The 21,748-nt window shown below is 36.3% G+C and overlaps 4 protein-coding genes, 1 long non-coding RNA gene and 1 other non-coding gene across 7 annotated transcripts; 3 read left to right on the top strand and 3 right to left on the bottom strand.

Moving 5' to 3' along the window:
- The first annotated feature begins 276 nt into the window (after positions 1 to 276).
- LOC111803159 (non-canonical heme oxygenase HOZ, chloroplastic) lies at positions 277 to 5,328 on the top strand. Of its 2 annotated transcripts, XM_023687446.2 has the most exons (12): positions 278 to 510; positions 651 to 716; positions 881 to 973; positions 1,147 to 1,245; positions 1,371 to 1,466; positions 1,815 to 1,880; positions 1,982 to 2,072; positions 2,265 to 2,332; positions 2,432 to 2,497; positions 3,455 to 3,505; positions 3,846 to 3,910; positions 5,063 to 5,328. In XM_023687446.2, exons 1-12 carry the CDS (start codon positions 349 to 351, stop codon positions 5,115 to 5,117), a joined length of 978 nt encoding a protein of 325 aa, XP_023543214.2. In that variant the 5' UTR covers positions 278 to 348; the 3' UTR covers positions 5,118 to 5,328. The 2 variants fall into 2 exon arrangements, with proteins under 2 accessions (XP_086983984.1, XP_023543214.2); XM_087127858.1 differs by lacking the exon at positions 5,063 to 5,328 and having other exon boundaries at positions 277 to 510; positions 3,846 to 3,914.
- A 2,832-nt stretch (positions 5,329 to 8,160) lies between these two features.
- Positions 8,161 to 11,376, top strand: LOC147790502 (uncharacterized). Its single transcript, XR_015422784.1, has 2 exons — positions 8,161 to 8,397; positions 11,113 to 11,376. It is a non-coding gene; the product is annotated as an uncharacterized LOC147790502 (long non-coding RNA).
- LOC111804596 (small nucleolar RNA snoR138) lies at positions 8,376 to 8,467 on the top strand. The gene has a single exon (XR_002816559.1). It is a non-coding gene; the product is annotated as a small nucleolar RNA snoR138 (small nucleolar RNA).
- On the bottom strand, positions 9,445 to 11,056 carry LOC111803976 (uncharacterized). Its single transcript, XM_023688605.2, has 2 exons — positions 10,061 to 11,056; positions 9,445 to 9,930 (listed from the first exon to the last, which is right to left on the bottom strand). Exons 1-2 carry the CDS (start codon positions 10,796 to 10,798, stop codon positions 9,814 to 9,816), a joined length of 855 nt encoding a protein of 284 aa, XP_023544373.2. The 5' UTR covers positions 10,799 to 11,056; the 3' UTR covers positions 9,445 to 9,813.
- Positions 11,377 to 13,877: 2,501 nt separating the features above from the next.
- LOC111804408 (5'-adenylylsulfate reductase-like 5) lies at positions 13,878 to 18,705 on the bottom strand. Its single transcript, XM_023689202.2, has 4 exons — positions 17,995 to 18,705; positions 16,496 to 16,677; positions 14,543 to 14,667; positions 13,878 to 14,468 (listed from the first exon to the last, which is right to left on the bottom strand). Exons 1-4 carry the CDS (start codon positions 18,160 to 18,162, stop codon positions 14,098 to 14,100), a joined length of 846 nt encoding a protein of 281 aa, XP_023544970.2. The 5' UTR covers positions 18,163 to 18,705; the 3' UTR covers positions 13,878 to 14,097.
- A 1,405-nt stretch (positions 18,706 to 20,110) lies between these two features.
- LOC111804462 (ethylene-responsive transcription factor ERN1-like) lies at positions 20,111 to 21,108 on the bottom strand. The gene has a single exon (XM_023689269.2). The coding sequence runs from the start codon at positions 21,106 to 21,108 to the stop codon at positions 20,422 to 20,424; it is 687 nt and encodes a 228-aa protein (XP_023545037.2). The 3' UTR covers positions 20,111 to 20,421.
- Between the last annotated feature and the right edge of the window lie 640 nt (positions 21,109 to 21,748).

Raw genomic sequence — 21,748 nt, 5'->3', positions numbered from 1 at the left:
TTGAATATTTCATGTGTTTTTTAGCCAATTGGCTCGGTAATGATCCGACTTTTCGTATACGTACCGACTACACACGTCACTCAACACTAAAAATTTGTATCTTAAAATATATGAAAATATAAAATGCCTTCGATTTATTTTATTTCAATAAATAAATTAACTCTAATTATTATTTCAGAAATAATATTTAACCAATAAAAAAAAAATTGAAAAGTTTTTCCAATAAATATATTTTTGCAAAAAATAAAAAAAGAAAATTATTTTCTTTTATTTGGTAAATCTTTTATTTCGAAAATCAAGAGCCGCGTGGAGTTCGTTTAGTCGGCCGGCGAGGGAGTACCGTGAACAATGGCGACTGTGGTGCCGCATTCCTTAACCCTCCGATTTTGTTCTCGCACTGCGTTGAATGGCCGAATCGCCTCTCACTTTCCCCGTTCTTTGATCTCCTCTTTCAATCCTCGTTTTCGTCTTTCATTTTCCATGGCTGCGTCAACGGAGTCCACTCCTCAGGTACCTCTTTATCTCCTTTTTTGCAGCCATCGATTCGCTGTTTAATTTCTAGTTTCTTGTTGATTTCATTCGTGCGGGAACAATTTTGGAACATAGGAAAGAAATTTACTGTCTTTTACTGTTTTTTTTTCTGTGATTAGATTGTAGCGTCTGGCGATGCTAACAGCGAAGAAATTGATGTCTCGAAGTTGATTCAAGCTCATCAGGTATTTATTTCTCTTGATATTATGTTTCGTTAGTGCAAAGATTGGCGCTCTGGTAGTTTGGTTATGATTATATTTTCATTCTCGAGATTTTATGATTGAGTAGAGTTGTTTGATGTGTTTTGTGTATTTATCAAGTTCTTGCTGAATGTGAATCAATGTTTTAGGAAAAAGCGGCTCGTCTTTTGCTTTCACCAGCTGAAGAGATTCGAACACTAATGGATCAGAGAGTGCGCGGCATGCTCTCCACCTTTTCCCGGGTTTTCACTCTCTTTTGATCTTTAGTCCTGTTATCTCCATTGGAATTTGCTGCATAACTGTTTGCCACAGAATTGTGACTCGTACTTCTAGCGTACATTGAAATCTGATTTCTTTTGTCACTTACATTTGATTGGCTTCTTATTCCTAAGTAATAAGATCTGCTCCTGTGCAGAGATTTGAAGGTTATCCGTCTGGATCTTTTGTTGATTTTGCATGCGATGCTGATGGTACTCCTATACTTGCTGTGAGCAGCCTAGCAGAGCACGCTAAGGTATCATTTATCCTTATGCACCCATTGACAAGTTAGGTATTATTAGCAATTCGTATACTTCATTGGATTTTATGTGTTTAAGTAATCGTTAATTGTTATAAGTTTGGTCTTTCTTTTCTGTGCAGAACTTGGCTACTAATCCAAAGTGCTCGTTGCTTGTAGCAAAAGAACCTGAGGATAGGGGAACTTTAGTGGTCACTCTTCATGGTGATGCTGTGGCTGTAAGATATATGGCTTATGTTTACCATTTATTTCTTCTTTCCATGTCTCAGTCTATGTGATGTCCCACATTGGTTGGGGAGGAGAACAAACTACCCTTTATAAGAGTGTGGAAACCTTCCCCTAGCAGATGCGTTTTAAAGCCTTGAGGGGAACCCCGAAAGGGAAAGCCCAAAGAGGACAATATCTACTAGCGGTGGATCTGGGCCGTTACAGTCTATCTCATTGCTTGTATACTGTCAACAGAAACGCATGGATATGTGTCTTGTTCTTGTGTCTTACAGGCAAGTGTTATTTTTGGTTGATGCTATGGCATGTCAATCTAAATAATGTTCTTGTTCACCGTTTAGGTTCCTGAAGAAGATAGACTTGCTGTTCGTGCTGCATATTTGTCCAAACATCCAAATGCGTTTTGGGTAGCTAATTCCAATATCCAGAATACTTTATGTTTTTCATCAGATGTTTCTTCCAGTCTACACTTAAAAAGATGAATAAACTACTTCCAACCTATTTGAAGGTTGACTTCGGCGACTTCCAATTCGTGTACATCAAACCAAAAGTAATACGATACGTGTCTGGAGTCGCAACAGCTTCTTTGGCTTCAGGAGGTTTGTGTACATAGTCTTCTCCTTTTAATTTTCTTTTGCACATAAAGCTTTGGCATATATTTTTCATTCAAAACAAAGAAGGGAACTTGAAGCTGGTTTCACACTGTGCTTAACTCTAAAATGTCTTATTGCTTTATATAAATCGTGTTCTTGTCACACTGACATCTAACTTTTCCACCTTTTTAATCCAAGAACTAAGCGATGAAGAGTACAAGGCAGCACAAGTTGATCCGGTAGCTCAATTTTCAAAGCCTGTAACGGTGATAGCATCATCTCAAGATCTTGCTTGTTACTTAAATTTTTAACTTCGAATTACATATTTTCTGAATCAGATTCTGTATTTTTTTTTTTTTTTTTAGTCTCACATGAATAGGGATCATGGTGAAGATACAAAGAACATTGTGAGACACTGGACATCTATTCCGGTAAAATTAATATGATCTAGATATATGTTTTTGTTTAATTCGTCTTTATTGGGACGATTTAATATTTGGTTAGTTTAATTCTTGGTCAGATTCTGGACTGTGTAATCAGGGGTAGGTGACTGGGTCTAAATTAGACATAGGACTCTAGAGTAATGTTAGACCCCAAATTACCAAGGTGTACTTATGTAAGAAAGGAAGAAAGCAAGGGTCAGGAAATGTAAGTATGTGAAGTGGAGGGCTGTTTGTGGGGAAGATGTATAAGCTGTGATTTTGTGGGAACCATTAGATTCGGGTAGTTATCCTCTTCTAATTGAAAATGAAGCGAATTATTGATTGTGTCATAAAGAATCAAATATGAATACTACGGCTGGAGTTTTATGAAAAAAGCCAAAGCAGTCAGTCAGAATGTATTTGTCTCGAGCCGAGCTTCTTTCACTCTGGGGATCTTTGAATAGGAAAAAGAGTGGATCTGCAAAGGGAAGAGGAGTTAGAGCAGGGAACAATGGGCATCCCCACCTGGAAAACAAAGAGGAGTAGCCGAAAATATAGCCAGAAAAGCTATTTCAATAGCGGCATCAAAAACGCCTCTCTCTCTATAAGAACGGTAGCTCTGTTGAGCGTTGTGTAGAGGAGGAAGCTTTCGAAACTCCATTGGCATTGTCAAAGTAGTAAATACATAATTCGAGAGTGAACAGGTAGCTTTTGTGAATAAGTAACATCCCAATATACTTGTATATCAGTTTTAAGGGTTTAGGGCATCGCTACAAAATAACTATTGCTTTTTTGTCTTTTTAGAATTCATAGGAACACAACATATAGTTTTCTAAGGGAAAGAGAGAGACAGAGAGAGACGATGTCCCACCATGTTCTTGTTCTAATGTGTTTGCAGCATATAATTAATGTGTACATATGATGATGAACTATCCATATGAGACCGTACTACTATTCCATCTGCAGGTTGATTCTGCCATCATGCTGGATTTGGATAGCCTTGGTTTTAATGTTGAGGTATTGATACTACCAATTAAATTATTTGTAAACCTTTTTTCCTTGTAATTTCACAAAAAGATATTATCCTTCAAGTTCTCTGATCCTTAGCTAAAGTATAGCTGAACATGATGTTGTGAGCCATTAATCTTGACTGGAAGAAATGACGATATAGATAATTGGACGCAGGAATTCTAGCCTTTATGCTTTGTTATATTTATCGAATCGCGTCCAATCTATCGGGCTATTAAATCAATATTTGCTGATAATATATACTTCAACAGAAGGTGTTTTGATTTCAGTTCTAGTTTCTAAAGGCCATATCTTGTTTTGCTTATATGATTTCATCTTGTTCATTTAGGCTGGTTATCAGGGGAGTTCATTTAAGCTTCGCGTACCGTTTCCAAGACGAGCAGAAAATAGAAAGTGAGACTTCTTATCCTTGAATTATCAGTGCCAAGGCAAAAAGTTGTCTGTTGCGTGCTTTTTTGTGCAGTTGTATGGTTCTTTGCATCCTTGAATTTACTATTTTTTCGATCAATTGCTTCTATAGAAATAATTGTTCCTTAAACTTTAGGGATGATTCAATTTCCTTGCAATTTTATCTGGTTAAATCCTGAACTCAATTAAGAAATTGAAAGCCTCCTCAAGGCCAAGTTAGAAGATTACCTAAAAATCAAACAACCAATCACCCAAAATCTTACTCCAAAGACACCAAATCCTAACCACGAAAACACCCAAAAATCAACCAAAAAATGAAAAGTAACAAAATAAAAAAAGAACCAAACTCAGAGCCATAATGGCCATACCTAATATAATAAAATGAAGGCACAATTCTTGTTCACAACCATAATACTAGCACCTTGGCAGTCACAGATTACGAGAATACTATCATCTAGCCATATATCTCTACAAGGATAGAATTCAACTAATTGAAGGTTTTAGATTCACTACGTATTCAAGTTCAGACTTTCTTTTGGTGAAATTAAAATTTTATGTTGGAATTGACTCTCACCCATCAGGAAATTGGATATGTTTTGTGTTGATCTAATGGTTGTGAGCATTGTATCAATATATGGAATTTCTTTCTCCATGTAACATTGCATAAAAGGGTATAATTACAAAATACATACAATATGCTGGAAGAAACATTATGAAGAGCATAAATTTCTGAGAACGGTAATGCAATCAATGATTGTTGAATCAATAAATTATGACTTGGAAATCTTAAATATCTAAATCGAGAGTGCACTTTCGTGTAGAGATATATCTTTTCATCTATATTTTGACTTTTTTTTTTTTTTTTTTTTTTTTTTTTTTTACCATTCTTGTATTTTGGATGTAGAGATACATCTTTTCATCTATTTGGTTCTTGTTTTTAAGGTTTACTGAAGAATTCAAGTGTTTCTTCAACAAAAGTGAAAATCATAGTCCAGAAATGAGGAAGAAACAAACATAAATTTCAAAATTATAACATAAAAAATGAAATCGTTATCAAACAAGGCTCGATTATTTGTGGATATAATAGGATTGTTATTTGAAAATTTCTACTAACTTTATTTTATTCCACATTTTTAGAGATGTGAAGACTCTTGTGGTGGAAATGCTAGAAGCTGCTAAGCCTCAAGCTTAACCATCGTCACAGGAAGATGTCCACTATGCGTTCTCTGTCTAATGCTTATATTAAACTTGTCACAACTTTTATGAGCTTGCTCTTGACATCTTTAAGCCTTAACAATACCCCTCTCATAAAGTAGTTTTAAGTTATACATGGCATCTGAAAAACAACCCATACATGTAGAATTTGATTACAAATTTAAATGATCACTTGTAAATTCACTTTATTTTTTTGTGAATGAAATGGCAGGGTAGATTTGATGAGGGGCCATGATGATCATCAAACGTGATAAAACATGTAAGGATTCTCCAGCCCTTTTTTTTTTTTTGTTCAGTCATTTGTTTGATACACCTTTTTTTTTACTCAAATTTGAGTTCTGATTTAAAGTTGAGCAATTAGATTAATCGAAAGATATTCGACTCTCAAAACTGTAGGTTGAATTTCGAAACTACGTGTTTGAAGTTTTAATTTTATATCTTAGAAGTCCTGAAGTTAATAATTTCTTAAATTTTTAATTTGATGTCCTATATGATTTTTAATTTTTGGTCTAACATATCATTGACGTGTTCTACATTTTTTAAAATTTGTGGACGTGTTCTACATTTTTAAAAATTTGTGGACATATTCTATATTTTTTAAAATTTGTAGATGCAGGATATGCAAATTAGAAGTTTATTGTCTCGTTAATTTTAGAAAATTTTGGAATGTATCGAAATCTATTAAACATTTTTAAAGACTTAAATGTAAAGCTTGATAATCTATGAGGTACTTTCTAAAATATACGAATCAAATAAACACAAACTTTCACTTCAAAATTTACATTCAAGTATATATTTTGAAATTTGGGATTCGGCCGGGTTTACTTGAATAGAATATAAAGTTGAATCAACTTGAATATGTCAAATTCAAACTTGTTTAAGAGAGTGATATCTTTGCATCACTAGTTATTCTTTAATTATCTACTTGTGTTTTTTCTTATATTCAACTTCAAAGTTCATGATTATTGGAGTCATCTTAAAATCTCGGTACGAGTTGAACTGTTTTGGGGAATTTATCCTATCTCGAGAGGGAGAAAAGGCACAGAAACTTTGCATACATTATAAGATTAGTACCTGAATTTTGAGATTAATGTTTATTCGATTTATGAACTTTTAAAAGTGTATAATTGATCTTACACTTTCGAAACACGTTAGGTCTCTAAACTTTAATTTTGTGTATGATTACAAGTTTAGTATTTGAATTTTGAGATTAATGTGTTCATAAACTTTCAAAAGTTTTTAATAGATTCTAAACTTTCAAAAACGCCTTGGTTTTTAAACTTTTAATTTTGTATTTAATAAGTATTTGACAATTTTATTAATATATTATATATAAATTTGAATTTTATATTCGTTTAATTTTGGTTCTAATATATCCGTAAATTTTTTTAAAAAATGTCAAGTTGGAAAACTTGAAAATTAAAAATTATAAACCATACAATCTATAGGGACATTTTTTGGGTATAATTTATAAGAATATATACATAATGAACATAATCATAATAAAATATTATAAAAATTATATATGTAAAAAAATGCATTCAGTTGTTAATAATTATTATAGCTAATCAATATCTATCTTAATCAGCATATGATATAATTATAGGTATGCCAATAACTTAATGAATCAAAGTCTACGTCAATTCTATAATTTATCAATTATTATATATTTCATAATAAAAAAATAATTATAATATATAATAAGCTAAATTAATAAAAATACGTCTAGTTTAATTTTTTTTTTATTTATTAATTTCCTTCCATTTTTTAAGAAATTTAAAAATATATTTTTACACAAATTTTAAAAGCACAATGGTTAATCTCTATTAAAAATAATTTAAAAATTTTATTTTTTAAACTTTATATATATTTTTGAAACGTGGTACTAACCGTTCATACATATTTTTTAAAACGTGGTAATGGAATGGTATTCTTGGTAATAACGGTATATTCTTAAATTTAATTTAAAAAATTAAGATATTTTTTAAGTTTTACTTTCGAAATTTATTGATTACTTATTAATTTATAGTTTTTTTAATTTTTTTAATTTTTTATTTTTTTATAAGAAGTATTATTCAAACTTTCAAAATTTAAGAATTTTTTTTCATAGGATAATATTTTTTAAAAAAAAGTCATAGGATAACATTTTATAAAATCATGGAAAATTTTACTTCCATTCATCACCATCATTATTACTATGGTAACTTTCAATTTTTACCCTTCTCAATTTCCACTTTAAAATTTTAATTTCTATTAAACCTAAATTTTTTTAGTAATTTTTACTCTCTAATTTAATTTTTTTATTTACTTACGTTAAAATATTTACCCTTAAAAAAATTAAAATTTATCCAAAATTAAGTTTGATTAATGCTTAAATTAATGTCAATATAAGCATACTGTGACCAAAAGTTTAAAAGTTCGAAAACTTTTACATTCATATGTCATACCTGAATTCACACTACTTTTAACACAAAGTTTCGGAGAGCTTAAATCTGCTTGGATAGAAGTTATGGACCCTTCCTTATGGAAATAGTTCTTTACCGTAAGGAACCCATTTCGGTATTAAGGAGTCGATTTTAACCCACACAGCCAAAGATATTCTACCTAGTAACGGGGATACTACACATCCTGCTTGAAAGAAATGGAAGATATCGTTGATAAATAGTCGAAAATATTCCATGATAGTTTATGCTGTTAAACCAACTCTCCTACGAGCTCTCGAGAGTCCATTCATCTTACCTACATGAGCTTTGGCAATATTGTCGATCGCATCCGAGGGTTCAAATTGTAATTTTTTTTTTTTTTTAATTTTATGATAAAAATTGATACCCAAAAATTTAGGAATATACATTCCATTTTACTCCAAATTATTGTGATGAATTTTCATAGAAGGGTAATATAGTAATTTCATATGTTACGAACTTTCTAGGCTAAGGTCCGGCCCAGCCCATCTAGGATCCAGACCCGATTCGAAAAGCCCAAATCGGACTCTACATAGAAACCCTAAACCAAATGTCGCTATTAAATTGTTCCCGCCCCCGTTCATACACACATCGTGGATTCACTGCAAAATTTCAAAGCAATGAATTAATTCTCTCTGTTTTTCTCTCACATTTTGTGTTCGTCGCCTGTTTCTGCAAGATCTTTCTTCTAATTTTGCTAATGGTTTTCGGTTCTTCGATTTGGGGGAGAAAATGAAAATGGAAATGGAAATTGAAATGGTTTTCGTTTCAAATCAGCCTTCGAATAACTAGAAGGTGCGAATTATTATGCAACACCGTCTGGTTCAGACAAAGGCTTACATCAATTGATTTGGAATTAATATTATTCCGTTTCCGAATCTGTTTGAGGGAGTCGAACGCTTTTTCTTTCGTTCCTCTCCTAGATAGCTTCGGACATATCTCTTCCTACCCCCATATCTTTTGAATCTGCGTCGTTTTAGCTCTTCTGGTAACGAATTTGATGTGAATTCTCTTAGCTTTTTGCGAATCTAAGCTATCTGAATTGGATCTTTTTTTTTTAGGTGAATCTAATCTATCTGTTGCGAATGTTTAAAACCGAATAGTGATTAAATAAAGCTTTGTAGATTAGTCATACTGGTATTCTGTAGTTGGATTTGCCCTAAGAATTTGATAGTCTGCGCGTATATGATTGTGATATACGGAGTTGATTACGTAAATGCTTTGCGTTTTTTTATACATTGGTGTTTCGTCAGTAATATAATTGGCCAAGCTTTGTTAGGTTGTCAAGTTGTCGAGTCTTGGTTAGATATTTTGTGACTAGTTCAAGACCCACCACGGATCTTTCACTATCTGAAGTGGGTCATGATTCATGAATCTCTTTCCCTTCCATTGTATTCCAGAGTTCTTGAATTATTTGATCTGATGTATTTAGTATTATTGTTCCCTATTCATATCTTGAAAAATGAATAGAGAGATGATTGATTCTCTTATAGATTTTTACTTGCTCCATCGTTCAGTGGGTCAGTCTGTCAATTCAATTCCAATATTTTGCCTAGCATTTCGCTTCAGTGGGTCAGTATTATTGGTTGTTAGGGATTTCTTGCCCCTCAACAACTCATAACCAAGATGAGTAAATGGGTAACAATAGCAACATCTTTCTTGCCCATGTACCTAAATTTAACTCGGTCATATCTCAATTTTCTTTCCCATGGCAAGTTTTCTTATGGTCAAGAAATCTCTGGTCTCTGTAAATGAGTTATTGATGCTTTAAATACTGGAAATTGGTCCTGCGATTGTGGTTTTTACTGCTGAGATCGTCAGGAAACAATGGATTTCAGCGAATTTTGAAGGTAAACTCAGATTCAAGGCACATTTATTATAGTAGGACAAAGGTTATAAACCGTGTTACAGGAATCACTGTATACGGACTAAAATGGTATTCTAAGCAATAAATATTGTTCCACTTCTCCAGAATGACCATAATGGCAGACACAACAAAACCATACAAGCCCATAAAGTTCATAGTTGAACAACACTCAGTATTTTCAGACACAGTAGGAAACCATCCAATTTCATCCAAGTAGCATTCCTAAACTATTTTTTTGTTCTTAAAGCTATAAATCTCTATGTACAGACATGGTAAACTTTGCATAAATTGATAGAACTAGGCCTTGGCTCTTCCTTGAAGAAAGACTCTAACTCTTGGTTTCCTTAGAGCTCATCGTAGTGGCCCCCACAGGTTATGTGAGCCCATATCTGTGGACGACCTCTTGTTGCTGTGATCGCTTCATTTAATCTAGTAGCCTGCTGAACTGCCTGCTTTAATTTCTGCAATCAGATGTCATGAAATAAGCTCTTCCGCAGTTTATGGGTAAACATTTTACTGAATTCCTAAGAAAATTTTGCTTATTCATTACTGTGTGAGGTAAAAGTTTCATAGTAGTTTTGAATTGCTGACCTTATCATGGGTATAGATCTGGATTCTCAGCTTATGTTGGCTGCCTCCATGAAACAGAATACAAATAGTGGCAGCTGCAACACCGAAGGAGCAAATGGCACCTATCCCATTTAAGCTCCACTTGAATATGTTTAGCCCACCGTTGGATCCATCCCAATTCATCTCGTCTTTGTTGCTTTTCTGGCTCATCAAATTCATTCTGGGGGATTTAGTCATGTTGTTCTCTGTACCCTCGCCCCCATCATCAAATTGATAATGTCCAACATCAATTTGAGACTTTGTTCCCTTGTTACTGGATCTGGGTGAGTCTATTTTCATGTCGACGAATTCATTTTCCTTCATTTTCTTGAAGAAAACTTGAGTAACAGGATCTTGATCGGTGGCTTCCACACCTCCTTTCTGATCCTTCTCACTCATGGATGATGGCACAACACCGATCACCATGGGCTCCTTGTCTTTTTCTTTCAGGGCCATTAAATCATCTGGGACTTTGATAATTGGGGTGTCCAGTTGAATATGAACAGGAATCGGCTGTTTAGGCAAGAACCCTGAAGAACTCCTTGGCGGTTGGGTGATATGCTTAGAATCCATTGATGGGCACAGGAAGTAGTTCATGTCGAACACAATTTTGGCATCAGAAGCTGCAGTTCTGTTGGCCGAGACGATCTTCTTCTTCTGATCATCTTTGTAATCAAGCAACCCATCATCAGAGAGGATTTCCCAGTCATGGAGATCCATTTTTTTTTTGTTTCTTCTCTTCCTTCCACAACAGAGGGGGAGTTTATACGGAAGAAGAATCAAAACTTCAAACCCTCCGGTGTCTTGTAGCTCTTGGACATGGGACTGCCAAAAGCAAAGAACTTGATATTGCTTTGAGTGCTTATCCTTTTTATTTCTCCCAAACAGTAATGACAAAAGGGTTGATGGGTCAGTTAGGGACCCACCAAGAACTCAAATGATAAACCTTCTTGGATTCTAGCTTCTGTTCTTCATTTGTGAATATGTTTTTCATTCAATTCAGAGGAATAAAGATGAATTGTTGACCATTGCAGGTGAATTTTGAGAAGAGGTGATGATTCTAAGAAGCCACAGCCTCAGAGGAATGGAGCCAAAACAATTAAAAAAGGGTGTCGGTTGCTTGCTGGGATTGTCTAGAAACCATAAGCAAAATAGATAAGTTTCAGTTTATTAAATATAATTTTTTATGACAAGGAAGAGGAAAGTTAGAGGTTTTGTGTAAATGCAGCTGTCCATTGCTAAGGCCTAAGAATCTTCTCTTTCACATTACCTTTATTGATTGGTTTCTTTTTTTCTCTCTTTTATTCTTTTATCTCTTCTCTTTATACTACCTTTGATAGTTTAATAGTGTTTTTAGGTTACCTCTATATCTAGTATTGAATTTTTTATTTGGTTTTTAAACTTTTGAAATTAGAAACATCAATGGGACGAGTTTGGAAATGGTGTTCGTGCTTCTTTGCTTCCTAGTTTAAACTATTCCCCACATAATTTTTCACTTATGGGGTTAGAGCAAGGCAAGATTGATTCTCTACTTTACAAGGATGACGACAATATGTAATGGGTAATATCTACTAGCGTTTTTGAGCTGTTATAGGTGATATTAGAATTAGTCACCAGACGATATAGGTATGCTTGAGCTGTTATAAGTGATATTAGAGTCAGTCACCAGACGGTACGGTTGTGCTTGAGCTGTTATAGATGATATCAGAGTGAGTCACCAGACGGTACGGTTGTGCTTGAGCTGTTATAGATGATATCAGAGTGAGTTACTGGACGATGCGGGTGTGCTTGAGCTGTTATAGGTGATATCAGAGTTGGTTACTAGATGATGCGGGTATGCTTGAGCTGTTGTAGATGATATCAGAGTCGGTCACCAGACGATACAAGTGTGCTTGAGCTGTTATAGGTGATATCTGCGGGTATGCTTGAGCTGTTGTAGATGATATCAGAGTCCGTTACTAGACGATGCGGGTATGCTTGAGCTGTTATAGGTGATATCAGAGTTAGTCATTAGATGATATGGGTGTGCTTGAGCTGTTATAGGTGATATCTGCGGGTATGCTTGAGCTGTTGTAGATGATATCAGAGTCCGTTACTAGACGATGCGGGTATGCTTGAGCTGTTATAGGTGATATCAGAGTCGGTCACCACACGATACAGGTGTGCTTGAGCTGTTATAGGTGATATCAGAGTTAGTCATTAGATGATATGGGTGTGCTTGAGCTGTTATAAGTGATATCAGAGTCAGCCACTAGACGATGCGGGTGTGCTTGAGCTGTTATGGATGATATCAGAGTTAGTTATTAGACGATACGGGTGTCCTTGAGTTGTTACAAATGAAATTAGAGTCAGTCAATTGGTCGTGATCACAATGAATTTTTTTCCTCTTTTTTATATAAATGAATTCTCGTACTTGCCTCTATTTGGCTAACAAGAAAAATCTTTATCCTTTCCCACTCTCTCCTCTTTTCCATTTAAACGGAGATTTCACACCCTATCTAGGTTGGTCTTCATGGAACTTCTTTTTTATTTTTTATTTTTTTATTTTTTTTCGTGGGTAGTATATGATAAATCTAGACTAAGTTCAAAAACTTTTTACATTTGAATACCTAAAAGAAAAGTATTTATAATTCTAAATTAATTACATAAATTTTATTAATAATAAATGTTTAGTTATGACTATGGTTATTTCTATGGGTTACTTGTGCAACAAAAAATAAACAAATAAAATAAAATAAAATAAAATAAAAAAGGTCTATTGGGACAAATTATTTTATTAAGTCAATTTGAATAACTTCTAAATTTAATGGAAAACACATTTTAAATCACTAAACACACACTTTGAATTGTTCATACTTTCTTTTAAAATAATAATCATTATTATAATAATTCCCAAATTTACTCCTTATTTGAGTGCATTCTTAATCATTTTTAGATTTTTCTTTTACAAAATAATAATTTTTAGTATTTTCAGACTTCATATTTCCATTACTTAAATTTGAGTGGGTTAATATTTGACGGTACGAATCTAACACCGAATCGATTCAGTTTGGGTTCAGAATAATGAACCCAACCCTACTCGAAATGCTAATCCAATCCAACCCTTGTAGTTCGGGTTGGGTTGGTCCGGGTTGTCGGGTTGAATGTACACCTCTAATTTCGAGGCTGATGTCACTTTTCAAGAATTTAAAGGAACAATAACACCAATTTTGTTTAGTGGATTGACTCGTTTTATTATTTATACGAGAAATAATTGCAGGAAATCCATTTTTATAGTAATAATCCATCTCTCCTACTTTTATTATAACAAAAAAATAAATAAATAAATAAATTTGATGTGGATCATGTGGAAAAGGTCTATATCAATAATTATATTTCCCATATTTCAAAAACGCCAGGAGGAAAAAAAAGAAAAAAAATTAAAAAATTATTTTAACTAATAAAAAAACGACAAATAACTTCACACAAATTTCATGTGTTAAATTATCGAATTTGAAAATTTATTCACCCAAATGTTAACAAACCGAAATTTCAGAAACGTTGCCGAAGAACGAGCTCGAGCTCGTAATCGCCACAATTTAATGGCAATGGTAACAAGTCAAAGCTCCCAAAATACAAACACTATTTGAATAAGCTTTTGGCATTTGGCCTCTTATACACCAAATATCTTCAGTCACATTCATAAGCTTTCTAACCGATGGGACCGATTTCGACAACGATATTGTTATGATCCAACTATGAACCGACCCGTCATTCAACAAACGAAACAGCTAACTTGAATTTAGACATGTTTCGATCGTGTGTAACGTATAATCATACAATATAATAAAAGATAATTTGTACATGCCTTCAAAAGAGGAGGCAAAATAGCCTACCCGCTACGCTCTACTACATCTAATTGCAAGAAAAATACGCGTTCGACAAGAAAGTAAGACGATTCTAACATCAAAAGTTTCATTTTTTTTGTTTTTACAAGGTTTTGGGTGAACTTATGTCGATCTCGAAGACGAGGATTCACCCTACGAGACAGATGCCAGAGACGATGCCCAAACACGAGCGTTCCTTGCTCCCTTGTGGAAGTTCTTCGTCTTGTATAGCCTTAGCTTGGCCCACGCCCTTCTGATATCGAGCATGTGAAGGATGCGTCCTATTAGTTGTCGAGTTTCGCCGAATATTTCCAAGTTCAGGTGGGGTATGTAAGATCTGCATAGATTGTTTAAGTGATGCAATAAATGTGGTAATTTATAGATTGCTAGACGGAGACAGATGAATACGAAGGAGAATATCAACAACGGTTCGTCTTCGATATGTTGTCGTTGGATAACTGGCTTTCCAACACTCTCTATTGTAACTAAGTCACGGTCGCTATAGTACGGTATCGGTTTTAATCCTGACATAACCAAACATGACTCGCTTTAGCAAGAGCACACACACCCACCATATATGAAAACACGAGAACCTTACCTGTTATTCGGCTATAAAAACGAACAAGGGAAAGTATATCTTTTTGACCGTGATATCGAACACGTGATGTACCGTTCACCAGCAATATAGATGGAAAGCTGTGGATTCCATATTTTGAGAGTACACTATAACATGAAAACATAAATGTATAAGTAAAGATAATGTGAAGCCAACGTTTAATTTATTGCTCGAAACCCGAATGAGCTATTACAAGGAGTCGGGCAAAAAAAATTCAAGAGACTTTTACATTGCATCAAGGAGAGAAAAAATTTTGAACCCCGGTTTCTTAATAATGTTATTTCAACGAGTCAAGAAGATAATAGTGTGAAAATAACACTCGGAAAAGTTGGGCCCAACGTCCTTACTGGCACTCGTTCCCTCTCCAATCTATGTGGGATCTCACAATCCACCCCCTCGGGTCCCAGGGTCCTCGCTAACACTCGTTCCTCTCTCCAATCGATGTGGGATTCCACAGTCCACCTCCCTTCGAGGTCCAACGTCTTTGCTGGCACTCGTTCCTCTCTCCAATCGATGTGGGATCTCATAATCCACCCCCTCCGAGGCCCAGTGTCCTCGCTAGCACTCGTTCCCCTCTCTAATCGATGTGGGATCTCACAATCCACCTCCCCCCCCCCCCCCCCCCCCCCACCTTTAGGGGCTCAGTGTCCACGTTGGCACTCGTCCCTCTCTCCAATCGATGTGGGATCTCACAATCCACCCTCTCCCTTCAGGGCTCAGTGTCCTCGTTGGCGCTCGTCCCTCTCTCTAATCGATGTGGGATCTCACAATCCACCCTCCCCCTTCAGGGCTCAGTGTCCTCGTTGGCACTCGTCCCTCTCTCCAATCAGTAGTGATTGAATTCCTTCTATGGTTCCACATGAGAAACCAGTACGAATATAACCTACATGTCCAATTGAACTATGAGCTAGAGGTCTTTTGACTTTCGTTTGGGCCATGGCGGCCAGTGCTCCTAAGATCATAGAAGCAATGCTGCAGAAAAAGAAGATTTGTTGCAATGTAGCTCCATAGGAACCATAAATAGAAAGACGTGAAATATTAGCAAAAATAGAGATTTTAGGCGCAATGATGTGGGATCTCACAATCCACCCTTCTTCAGAGCCAAGAGTTCTCATTGGCACTCGTTCCTCTCTCCAATCAATGTGGGATCTCACAATCCACTCTTTTGGGGCCAGCGTCCTTGCTAGCACACCACCCGGTGTCTGGTTCTGATACCATTTGTAATGGTCCAAGCTCACCGTTAGCAAATATTGTCATCTTTGAGCTGTCCTTTTCGGGCTTCCCCTCAAAGTTCTTGAACGCATATGCTAGAGAGAGGTTTTCACACCCTTATAAAGAATATTTTGTTCCCCTCTCCGACCGATGTGGGATCTCACAATTCACCCACCTTCAAGGCCCAACATCCTCGCTGGCACTCGTTCCTCTCTCCAATCTATGTAGGATCTCACAATTCATCCCCTTCGAGTCCCAGGGTCCTCGCTAGCACTCGCTCCTCTCTCCAATCAATGTGGGATCTCACAATCCACCCACCTTCAGGGCCCAGCGTCCTCGCTGGCACACCGCCCAGTGTCTGGCTTTGATATCATTTGTAGTGACCCAAGCTCACCATTAGCAAATATTGTCCTCTTTGGACTTTCTTTTTCGGGGTTCCCTCAAAGTTTTCAAAACGTGTATGCTAGGGAGAGGTTTCTAAACTCTTATAAAGAACGTTTTGTTCCCCTCTCCAACCGATGTGAGATCTCACGATCCACCCCCCTTCGGGGCCCAACATCCTCGCAGGTACTCGTCCCCATCTCCAATATCATAAAATTTTCCGAAACGATTCAAGCACAATTATGACAATCGTTCATCGAAATGAGATCGAATGCATTCAGCACAGAAAAACAGAGCACAAGACAGAATTTACAATGAGAAAGAAAGTCACAGACTACTTACTTTGGTAGTGTAGAAGATTGCTCAACCAGCACGTGTTCGATTTGAGGAAACATGAAACTGAGAGCTTCAAATGTGTGTCGTAAACGGAGAGAAAACGGGCACCACGAAGCATAAAAGAGCACGGAGGTGTAGCCGATCGTCTCGTAATTGGTCAACGTCCCATCGATATAGTTCCCATCAACCTATAAACCAGAAGAGGGAAAAAGAAATCAATATCAGAAGAAACAAATATGAGGCAAAGGGGTTCACTCAGCACTGCCCATTTAGTTCGATCTAAACAAAAGGTACCCGAAATAGTTCCAAAACGGGCGAAACTACGTGCAAAATGATTTTTCGAGTTCAAGCAGGTGGGAGATTCGAACCTCTTACCGAGATTAGAGGTACGTGCATCCTTTGTACGAGCACAGAGAGGCCCCAAATTTGGTATCCATTCACTTTAAATATGCAAACTCCGACACTAAGTGGAACAACCTAAACTAACCTAACCTAACCCAACTTAACCCGTCTTCAAATACACAATTCGAAATTGAAACTTGAATCGTTCAAATTAGATTAGGTCTTGTATTGACTACGAGCACGGGGAGACCCCAAATTTGATATTCATTCCCTTTAGATATGCAAACTCCGACACTCGATGGAACAACCTATACTAACCTTACCCAACTCAACCCGGCTTCAAATACATAATTCGAAACTGAAACTCGAATCGTTCAAATTAGATTAGGTCTTTGTATTGAATACGAGAATGGGGAGGCCCCAAATTCGATATCCATTCACTTTCAATATGCAAAATCCGACACTAAGTGAAACAACCTAAACTAACCTAACTTAACCCAATTCAACCCGTCTTCAAATACATAATTCGAAATTGAAACTCGAATCGTTGAAATTAGATTCGGTCTTTGTATTGAATACAAGCACGGGGAGGCCCAAATTTGATATTGATTCACCTTAAATATGCAAACTCGAACACCCATTGAAACAACCTAAACTAACCTAACCCAACTCAATCCGTCTTCTACATAATTCGAAATAGAAACTCGAATCGTTCAAATCAAATTAGGTCTTTGTATTGAAATCAAAATCCAACCCAACTCGACCCCTATCTGTTCAAAGTTCGAATGAAAAACTCTTGTAATTTTGATCGACTTTCCCGTCAACTCGAATAATCATACCAATTCAAGATCAATCCATCCCATTTGATTTTCAGTTAACACTTGAAAATTTCACAATCAAAAGAGAAAAGAACAAATCTGCATAGATTTCTTCACCTCCCTTCACCTTCATGTTCATCATGTTCATCAATATGGAAAACCAAACACCAAATCTCCAAGATTTCCAAAGCTAAAAACATAAGAACAACAGGGGAATCCCAACAAAGATTCACAAACATCAACAGCCTCCACAAAAGTTGGAATTCCGACAAGAAAAAAAAAAAAAACACGACAAAGAACAGGAAAATCAGCACAAGACCAAGAAGATAACAGATAAAATCATACCTGTAACGGCGAGCTGGAAATCTCAGAAAAAGGGCATTGAGATCGAACACCATAGAGAAAGAAATCAGATTCTTTAGGGCAAAATGAAGATCGGGAAAGGGATTTTGAGGACACAAACCCTAAAGAACAAAGGACAAGAACATAGACAAAAAGGGAAAAAACAGCCATGTTTGGAGAAGAACACACGAAGAACACGAAGAACAAGAAGAACAAAGAGGGTATTATAGATTAAACAAAACTCGTGATAAATCCGAAAGGAAAAAGTGAAAGAACAGACAAACAGCCCCAAAAAAGTGGGGTTAAAGATTTGTAATGTTACTAAAAAAAGGGGGTATGTTTGGATCTTCTTGATCTAGATCATACGGTGTCCGTGGCAGCGGTGGCAGCGGCGGTGGAAGCGGCGGCGGCAGCGGTGGAGGGTTTTGTTGAAAATTCAACCGGCGTTGTTTCGATCTCCGTTTTATGGGTTATTTTGGGGGTTTTCTGTTCTTCAAATGTTCCAAATAAAGGCACGATTTTTGAAGAAAGTCAAACCAAATCACCCATTACAGTAGCTCGCTCCTCCAACACATCCATCCAGCTGAGAGTTAGCTCATTAATCTTAAAATATCCGAAAGGATTGGAACCCAATTGAGATTATGCTTTGTTTATGTCTTCCTATGAATGTGGAGTGGTTTCTTGAAAGAATTTGGTTGGAAAATGAAGAACTTTGTTCGTTTTGGGCTTATGATTCATTGATTGTGATGGGATTTTGATAAGAATCTTGTTGAATTAAGGTGTGTCAATTAATACAAAGCTTTGCCTAGGAATGTTTTATTATTTTCTTATTAAATATCAAATCTTATTCTTTTTGTCGGTAAACTTTGAAGATTTTAACTCAATCCGAAATTGGGTTCGGGTTGAGCTAAACAAAAAAAAAAAAAAAAACGAGAAGGAAGAGGATCACTATGTGAGTAAAGAAAGATGATCACTTGCAATAGGGAAAAGATGTAGAAGCTAGAAGGAGTGCAACCGACGAGAGTGGCGATGCAAGACGACTGGCGAATGACAATGACAAGTACTCGAGATGGAAGTAGGAATTGTCATGTCGTTGTTGACTAGGAAGAAGTACTTACAGATGTCTGTTGAGGACAGTCTCACTATTCTACAAGGAAGAAAGTACAAGTAGGTATTGTATAGTGTACTTACTCTATCAAGGAGGCTCGAGAAGCAATCGGGTTGGCCTCATAAATACTATACATACTGCGTCGGGTTGTTGTCCAAGGCAGAAGAATGTAGGTTGGGCCTCGTCTCAACTTGGTATCTTCTTCCTTTTTTTTTTTTATGTGATTGGGTTAGGTCGGGTTGTTCCAGTTCTTTGTACATTGTACTCGTAGCCAAACCTGATCAGATTAGGTCCTAAAAAAAACCAACCCAACCCAACCTGAAATTCTATCTGGCCAAACCCAACCCTTATAATTTAGGTTAGGTTAGTTCGAGTTCTTGAGTTCAATGTACACCCCTACTAAATAAAATCGAGTATTTTTGTAAGCGTTGAGTTGATTATTTAATTTTAAAACCGAAAGACTAACCAAATCACAAAATTTAGAGAACAAACGGGTAATTTTACAAATAAAAATACATGTGAGGCGAACAACTTTCCACGGCTCCAATTCTCCATCCCCGTCTCCGCCCTGTCCCCATTTTTTTACATATAATTTTGTATACAAGTAATTTGTGAATCTTTTTGTGGAAAATTCCCGTCTCAATTTCTAGAAAAATAATGTGCGAGAATTGGGATTGAAATATGAGCCGAAGACGGAAAGACCCTATCTCGCTCCACCTGTTAAACATCTCCAATTTACGTACAATCGAGGGAACAACTCGTTGAATAAGAATCAATAATCAAGTAATTCGTTTAAGAGACTTCCCAACCCATATGTAATGGAAACTTCAACAACCCCGGATAAACACGCCACTGCTAAAATATCATAAGAGGAAGAGGAAAAACTTGTCTATTTTCTCAAGAACATTCCAAAACCAAAGTGTAGAAGCTATCTCACCATCTCGAATTGCATCCCCCGAACTTCTATGGTCCTTCAACAGATTAAAACAAGGCCCTAACCAAAACGAGGTGAAGTTAAGGAGATGCATCCATTTGTAACATGACCATATCGTAAGCGATATTGAAAATATGAATCCTAAACATGAAACGTTACATACAACTAACAGAGAGCCCAAACCCGTTTATTCTTCCATTAACATGGGTTGCCCCTGATCATATTCGTAATCCCTATACAAAATTGGATAAAAAAAAAACAACTCAACAACCCAATTCAACTCAATCCAGAAAATAGAAGGTGGGTCGGGTCGTAAACTCTATTCAAATCGCTCGATCACCGACCCAACCCAATCCAACCCAACTCGTGTGTACCCTTTCGGATTGTTCTACAAATTAACCGAACAAAGCGGAGTAAGATCCCAAATGGATTCAGGGGCCTCATGAACAGCCTCAATATACTCATGAACTCCATTCATAGCATACAAACAACCTGAAATTTGCCTCTCAACTTTCATCCTCTCAAAATCACAAAGCTCCAAATCCTCTGAATTCCAAAACCCATCAACAAATCGACAAGAATCCGAAGAACAACACGAACCCATCTCTGTTTTCTCCGAACAATTCGTAATTACTGGTTTATAATCTCCGTCGAACATCCGACCGTCCTGAATTGTTGGAGCAGGGACGGCGGCGGAGGCGGCGGCGGCGGCGGCGGGGGGATTTTCGAGGGGCTTTTTGCTGTTTAAAAGGGTGCGGATTCGAGAGGCGATTGGGGAATTAGTGGGGATTTGTGGGATGAAGAAATTAGTTCTTGTGTTCGAACCTCGGAGAAGACAGGCGGCTTCATCGTAGGCACGAGCGGCTTCCTCGGCAGTCTCGAATGTTCCTAACCACATTCGGATTTTTCTTGTCGTGTCTTTGATTTCCGCCACCCATCTGCCCGACGGCCGCTGCCGGACTCCGACGAACTTGTTGCCGTTGTTCCCTCTGGTTTTGCCTTTGAATTTGCTTGTTTTGACCACTGGTACAGCGGCTCCGCCGTGGGTCTCCGGCGACTGGGAGTTAATTTCCATTGAAGAAGAAGAATATTTGTTTGATGGAAAATTGGGAAATTGGGATTTATGTGAAATGGAAATTAAAAGATTTGACTTTTAATTTTTTTTTTTTTGGAATTCAAAATTAGACTTTGAATTTTAAAAAGATGTTTTTTTTTTTTTTTTTTTTTTTTTTTGCAAGGGGAAAATCAAATTGCCGACTAAGGCTTCTCGAAGGTATTTTATACCGAGCTGGTAAAAACTTTTTACGTTTTAGTTATGAATACTACTTTAAAGTGTTCGGTAATAAATCATTTTGACGTTTGGTTTAAGTTTTTAAATAGATTTTTCAGTTAAATACTTAGTCTAAAAGTTGTGCTTTGTTCTAAATTTTAAACTGACTGTTAAATAATATGATTTCGACCATTGACTATGTTCAAAATATAACTCAGGTTGATGTAAAAATATTCATTCAACCTATAAAAATTGGTCAAATGATTGATGAGAATGCTAATAGTTTATGTCCACTGAAGACTCGCCCTAAACGGGTGAAAATTCTCATTTAAACGTAGAATAGTGAGAGATGGGAAGAGATTTATTCTCGTTACTTAAATTGGGCCAAAGACGGTATGACACACGCACGTATGTATATATATATATAAATCGAAGGAATAAAAAT

The sequence above is a fragment of the Cucurbita pepo genome, chromosome 10 (genome assembly GCF_057944985.1).
Source record: "Cucurbita pepo subsp. pepo isolate OVF chromosome 10, ASM5794498v1, whole genome shotgun sequence".
Taxonomy (NCBI): Eukaryota; Viridiplantae; Streptophyta; class Magnoliopsida; order Cucurbitales; family Cucurbitaceae; genus Cucurbita; species Cucurbita pepo.
Note: the sequence above shows the minus strand (reverse complement) of the source record. Positions and strands in the feature narration are given on the sequence as shown.

What these genes read in the sequence shown, in the direction of transcription:
- LOC111804462 (XM_023689269.2), bottom strand. Translation starts at nt 21,108, where the DNA reads ATGGAAATTAACTCCCAGTCGCCGGAGACCCACGGCGGAGCCGCTGTA.
- LOC111804408 (XM_023689202.2), bottom strand. Translation starts at nt 18,162, where the DNA reads ATGGCTGTTTTTTCCCTTTTTGTCTATGTTCTTGTCCTTTGTTCTTTA. An exon ending in CAATCTTCTACACTACCAAA is followed by an intron (nt 14,668 to 16,495) that starts GTAAGTAGTCTG and finishes TTCATGTTATAG; the next exon opens with TGTACTCTCAAAATATGGAA. An exon ending in TTTTTATAGCCGAATAACAG is followed by an intron (nt 14,469 to 14,542) that starts GTAAGGTTCTCG and finishes TGGTTATGTCAG; the next exon opens with GATTAAAACCGATACCGTAC.
- LOC111803976 (XM_023688605.2), bottom strand. Translation starts at nt 10,798, where the DNA reads ATGGATCTCCATGACTGGGAAATCCTCTCTGATGATGGGTTGCTTGAT. An exon ending in AGATCTATACCCATGATAAG is followed by an intron (nt 9,931 to 10,060) that starts GTCAGCAATTCA and finishes ATCTGATTGCAG; the next exon opens with AAATTAAAGCAGGCAGTTCA.
- LOC111803159 (XM_023687446.2), top strand. Translation starts at nt 349, where the DNA reads ATGGCGACTGTGGTGCCGCATTCCTTAACCCTCCGATTTTGTTCTCGC. An exon ending in CAACGGAGTCCACTCCTCAG is followed by an intron (nt 511 to 650) that starts GTACCTCTTTAT and finishes TTCTGTGATTAG; the next exon opens with ATTGTAGCGTCTGGCGATGC. An exon ending in GACACTGGACATCTATTCCG is followed by an intron (nt 2,498 to 3,454) that starts GTAAAATTAATA and finishes TTCCATCTGCAG; the next exon opens with GTTGATTCTGCCATCATGCT.